The sequence below is a fragment of the Zingiber officinale genome, chromosome 1B, assembly GCF_018446385.1.
Source record: "Zingiber officinale cultivar Zhangliang chromosome 1B, Zo_v1.1, whole genome shotgun sequence".
Taxonomy (NCBI): Eukaryota; Viridiplantae; Streptophyta; class Magnoliopsida; order Zingiberales; family Zingiberaceae; genus Zingiber; species Zingiber officinale.
Window position 1 is genome coordinate 133,469,075 of NC_055986.1, and position 5,909 is coordinate 133,474,983.

The 5,909-nt window shown below is 48.5% G+C and overlaps 1 protein-coding gene across 1 annotated transcript; it reads right to left on the reverse strand.

Moving 5' to 3' along the window:
• Nucleotides 1–1,561: 1,561 nt before the first annotated feature.
• LOC122000303 (alpha-L-fucosidase 1-like) lies at nt 1,562–3,191 on the reverse strand. Its single transcript, XM_042554774.1, has 3 exons — nt 2,712–3,191; nt 2,396–2,635; nt 1,562–2,313 (listed from the first exon to the last, which is right to left on the reverse strand). Exons 1-3 carry the CDS (start codon nt 3,098–3,100, stop codon nt 1,632–1,634), a joined length of 1,311 nt encoding a protein of 436 aa, XP_042410708.1. The 5' UTR covers nt 3,101–3,191; the 3' UTR covers nt 1,562–1,631.
• Nucleotides 3,192–5,909: the final 2,718 nt, after the last annotated feature.

The following is a 5,909-nucleotide window of genomic DNA, read 5'->3' on the forward strand; positions in this document are numbered from 1 at the left end:
GATATGAAGAAGAGTCAAATAGATCAAAGGGTTGACTAGATACTTGACTGGGAAAGCCCTAACTGGAGGTTAGGCAGATGGAAAATCCTGGTGAGTGAAGCCAGGTGAAAGACCTAGTGAGTGAAGCTAGGCAGTGGGAAAATCCTGGTGAGACAAGCCAGGTGAAAGTCCTGGTGAGTAAACCCAGACAAGTAAAAGTCCCGATGGGTGAAGCCGGCCAATGAAAGTCCTGGTGAGTGAAGCCAGGCAGGTAGAAGTCCCGGTGAGTGAAGCCGGGCAGTGGAAAGACCTGGTATTTAAAGCCAGGCACATGGAAATCCAGGTGGGTCAAGGTTGACCGGACACCTGGTGTGGGAGGTCCAAATAGGTCAAAGGGTTGACTTGATACTTGGCATAAGGAAATCTAGATGGGTCAAGGATGACTAGACATCTGGTGGAAGGAAGTCCAAGTGGGTCATTAACAACCAGACACTTGGCACGAGACGGTAAATCCAAGTGGGTCAAGGTTGACCAGACATTTGGCACGAAAAGAAAAGTCCAAGTGGGTCATAGAGATTGACCTGATACTTGATGAAGAAGTCCTAACATGTCAAGGTTGACTGGATGCTAGGCATAATATTCCAACAGGTCACGGTTGACCGGATTTTGGAATTGGAGACCTTGGACTTGGTTTTAGGCAAGTCAAAGGTGGTTCAATCGATCAACCGATCGATTAAACCGAAGTCCAATCGATCAGTTGATCGATTGGATGTGCGTCGCGAAGAAAGATGACCCAATCGATCTGTTGATCGATTGAGAGCTTAGGACGCGCGCATAGAAGCTTTCCCAATCGATCGACCGATCGATTGAGGACAGGCTGGATTTCTTGCGCGATTGCGAGAAAGCCTGAATCGATTGGTCGATCGATTCAGGCTATTTCCAGAGAGCACAGAGGCACTCTGAATCAATCAGCCGATCGATTCAAAGCCTCCCAAATCGATTTAGAGTCATTCAATCGATTGAGATCCGACCGTTGCACAGGTTATAGCCGTTGGCGAGCGTTTTCCTCCGCAGATCTTCGACTCTACTCTAAGCGATTCTTCTCTACCGAACTCAATGACACACGCCAGTTCTTGAAGAGTCTTGGAGTGAAGTGCAGTTGCATTCTCAAGCATCAACATGCATTCCCAAACAAGAAGAGAGCATAAGTGTGTAAACCTTGTTAGGTTTGTGTTTATATTTCTTCTTATTTTTAGTTGTATGCATGTGAGTCTTGTACGAGGTTTCTCCACCTCCGGTAGTTATCGAGAAAAAGTATTTTATTAGTGGAGTGAGCGTCATGTGTGGATTCTTGGATTAATCATCTCTTCTTGAGGTGGATACTAAGTAAATTTTCGTGTTAGCATTGTAGAGTAATTTATAGTATTATTCCATTGCCTATCAATAACAACGAAAGCAACCAAGTGCTACATTTCAGACCCTAACAGAAGTTGGAAAGATTGTTGAACAACATGAAATGCAGTGCTCAGCTATTATAAGATTGTTGAACAACATGAAATGCAGTGCTCAGCTATTATAAGATTGTTGAGGTTGGTAAGCTCGAAACAAGAAGAGATAGTGTTGGTTGAATTGCAAATGCATGCTTTGATTCTTTAATTGAATTCCCCAGGGCCGTCAACTGAGGGGTCGTAATGCAGGCCGATGGCTGACAGCAGCGGAGTCCCGCGCGACTTGGTGATCCGAATCTTCACCCGCGCCGCCGTCACCGACGTCGTGAGCCGGTGGAGCCGCTTGTGCCCCACCGTCATCCCTTGGGCCACCAGCACGTCGTCGGCGTACACCTCGTGCTCCATGATCCTCTGTCCCAACGCGATCGCTTCCTGGATCCTCACCACGTTGAAGCTCTTTTTGGCCGCCGGCAGCGCGAGCTCTATCCAGTGCGCGCCCTGCTGGTCGCTTCCGTCGGCAGCCCAGAAGGTCTGATCGTCGGAGTCGAGCACGTTGGCGGCTGCGAAGCCGCCGCCCGGACCGCCCCACTCGCTGCTGGCCGTCGCCGCGCTTCCCGTCGCGAGGTCGTTTGAGAAAATGCGACTGATCGCCGCGCGGAAGTCCTTCAGCCGCTGCGTGTCGTCGCCGGAGACAAGTCCGGTGGTGTTTGGGGGTACGTTGAGCAGCAGAACGCAGTTACGCCCCACGGAATTGTAGTAGATTTCCAAGAGCTGGCTCACCGATTTGGCCGTCTCGTTCTTGTGCCAGAACCACCCTGGACGGATCGACACGTCACACTCTGCCGGCACCCAGTCCGCGCCTTGCGGATCGCCGGTCTTCAAGTAGCTGCTTCCGGCGATTCAAGTGAGCCAATATCGACAATAAGCCCGAATAGGAAACAAAACTTAATACGATCGATCGTCTTCACCTTAGGAGACTCGCATCTCCGATCCTGAGCAAGCTACGATTGATGGTGGACCAGCAGGGGTCTCCGGCGCTTCCCGACTCGTCTCCGACCCAGCGTATGTCGGGCCCTGCGTTGGAGAAGATATTGATGGAGCTCTGAAGCTGCTTCACCATCTCGAACCAGTCCCGGAAGTGGTAGTTCATCTCAGTCGCGCCTTCCCCCTTCGCGCCATCGAACCATATCTCCGAAATGCTCCCGTACCTGCAACCCCCAAATCTACCATTTAATTAATACTGATTACATTCGCATTTATTTGAATTCTCACGGCGATTCTGACTTGGTGAGCAATTCATGGAGCTGGGCCATGTAAAACTCGTTGTACTCCTTTTCCCGGCCGTAGGTCTTCTCGTGGCGATCCCACGGCGAGAGGTACAGCCCGACGTCGATCCCTCGAGACCTGGCGGCGTTGGCGAATTCCCCGACGACGTCTCCCTTGCCTCCCTTCCACGGGCTCTTCGCCACCGAGTGATCAGTGTACTGCGACGGCCACAGACAGAACCCATCGTGGTGCTTCGCGGTGAGTATGGCCAGTGAGGCGCCGGCAGCCTCGGCGGCGTCCATCCACTGGTTGGCATTCAAACCGGTCGGGTTGAAGAGCGAGGGGCTCTCGGCGCCTGTGCCCCACTCGGCGTCGGTGAAGGTGTTCATGCCGAAGTGGAAGAACATGATGACCTCCCGACGTTGCCAATGGAGCTGCGACGCCGACGGGACGGGCAGCACCGGCGGCGGAGGCGTTGCGGAGTTGGAGAGGCTGAGATGGCACAGGTGAAGGAAGGCCATGATCCAAAACCACGCGCTGCGCCTCACCATGGCCTCTGCTAAACTATTTCGGCGTAGGAACGACTTGGATGGATGGCAAGACGAGAGCAAATTTATAGAACAGAAAATAATAATAATAATAATAATAATAATAATAATAATAATAATAATAATAATAATAATAATTACTTTCTTTATTTACTTATTTATAAAATATATGCAGCTAATATATAGAAAATATAGAAATAAATATAATGATAATAACTATGGTATATAATTATAATTGTAATTACAGCGCTAGATACGATAAATCTTTATAGATTAGAATCCATTTATTATTATCATTATTATTTTTATCATTATTCATATTTTTGAACTTTGAATCCAATTCTAATATAGAATATATTTTATATAAAATCTCAAACGTAAATACTAACATTTCCAACTATTCAAATTGATTCGGTTTGTAATAGTTGAAAGATACCATTTACGTAATTGATATGATGCGTAAATGAGGGGCCCTATAATATTAGAAAGATAATGGTTAACACAATGTGATAGTCAATGGTCAAAAGGAATAGTCAATAGTCAAGGAAAGATAGTGATTAGGTCTCCTCACTTCACCATCCGTATAATTCCCGGGCGATCACAGACAAGTCGGATACTCAGGTCTAGGCCCTGGGATGGGGTTCTAACTAGTTCCTGGCCGGCTACCTACTAGTCAGATCACCCAAGCTCAGTCTCCTACATCTGGCCCGAGCACATCCACAAGACAATCCCCGACCGGCTTTACACCAGTCGAGTCATGTAGTCTTAGTCCCTGGTCATAGTCTCAGATGATTCCAAGCCGACTCTGCGCAACTCATTCTTTTCCTCTCGCTTGGACAGAGTCCCTCGACACCCCTTGGCTGACTGCACACGGGCCAGGACATCAAGGCTCAGTCCTTGCACAACATTTGAGCAATCATCTCAAGCTATCTATGGTTGAGGCTGGGTAGGACGAATAACACTAAGCGACAACAATGTTAGAAAATTGTAACCTCCTGTCAAAGAATAACTGTCGTAAGTCAGGGAATATTCTAGTATTCTGCCACACACTAAGAGGGGAACCTTCCTCCTACCAATGGGAGATCGCCGTACATCATCTCTCACCCGACACGCTTTGACACCCGACATTCTTTGTCAACACGCAGGCTCAATAGGCAAGCAGAATCATATAAAAAGGAAGGTACTCTTCATTGGGGAGGTACTCACACATCCACTCGCATATTTAACAGTTCCTTTTTTTCCTTCTTCTAGGAAGGTACACTGCTGGACCAGAAAAGGGACCTGATTTGAGCATTGGAGGGCTGGAGTCAGGGACCTCTTCCCTGGTTTTTGGTCTCTAACGCTCCGTGCACTTGTCCGTGTGTGCGCAAGACCCAAGTACCTCCGGTTCCGTTACCACATGCCCCTAGCACTGAGTGGGGGCTCCACCTTTCCGACGTACACATATAGGTGAGTCAAAGTCACTCCGTCAACTCTGACGCCACCTTCATCGGTCTTCGTCTGTCTCAGCTTCCGGATAGGATCAATTTGGTGTTGTCTATGGGAAACTTCTCCACCTATTCTGGGACGTGAAGATGGAGGACACCGGTAAGATCAATGTAACCATGACCGCAGGAGAATACGAGTTGTTCAAAGAAGCTAAGAGGCGAGCAACCTTCGGGAGGCAGTTCGCAGACTCATAGCCACAAGGGATACCTGCGGCCTCGAAAGACAAGACCCACGCTTCAGATAGGGGGTCTAAAAGGAGAAAGCCAGATGACTTCCCTGGAACTTTCTATCGGAACCCCGGTGGGGATACCCACAACAAGAAGGAGCAGTACCAGGCCTTCACGGCCAAAAGTTCCCCGTCGAGAGATTCAAAAAAGGGAAAGACCATAGTCATCCGAGAGGAGCCCAGGGAGGTGCCAGAGGAACTTCAAGTACCTTTCTCTCAAACGGTGCTTGAGGAAAAATTGCCGAAGGGGTATAAGCCTCTGGCTATTGGAGAATACGAAGACAGTAAGGACCCGGGGGATCATCTCCACAAGTTTCAAAATGTCATGTTGTTGCACCAATACAGCGATGCCATTAAGTGCCGAGTGTTCTTAAATACTCTATCAGGCTCGCCATAAAGGTGGTTCGACAGATTATCTATCGGATGCATCGCTTGTTTTCATGATTTCAAGAACGCCTTCTTGCAGCACTTCGTCAGTAGTAGGAGGTATCAAAAGATTAACCACTGCTTATTTACTCTCAAATAGGGACCCACGGAATCCCTAAGGGCCTACATAAAATGCTTCAACCAGGTAGCTCTGGATGACTCATCTGCTACCTCGAAAATATTGATGAGCGCCTTTTACCAGGGCCTGCTTGAGGGGGACTTTTTCCGAGCCCTTATTCGAAAGTCTGTGAAAAATTTTGATGAGATGCTTGGAAAGGCAGCAAGCTACATCAATGTAGAAGAATCTCATGTAGCCCGAAGAAAAGAAACCAAGGCGTCGGCTCCTGTCAACAAGCCATAAAGAAGGCTGCCCCAACCTCCCACTCGACCTCTTGCCCGCATTAAAGATCTCCAACCAGGCTTTCTGCCCGTACAGGAATTCAGGATGGCGCAGCTAGTCAAGGTCATCCAAGCTCCTACTAACAAACCCACCCAGTGGAAACCCCGTTATTGCACTTACCATAGGTC

What these genes read in the sequence shown, in the direction of transcription:
- LOC122000303 (XM_042554774.1), bottom strand. Translation starts at nt 3,100, where the DNA reads ATGTTCTTCCACTTCGGCATGAACACCTTCACCGACGCCGAGTGGGGC. An exon ending in CTCCATGAATTGCTCACCAA is followed by an intron (nt 2,636 to 2,711) that starts GTCAGAATCGCC and finishes TGGGGGTTGCAG; the next exon opens with GTACGGGAGCATTTCGGAGA. An exon ending in GGAGATGCGAGTCTCCTAAG is followed by an intron (nt 2,314 to 2,395) that starts GTGAAGACGATC and finishes CGCCGGAAGCAG; the next exon opens with CTACTTGAAGACCGGCGATC.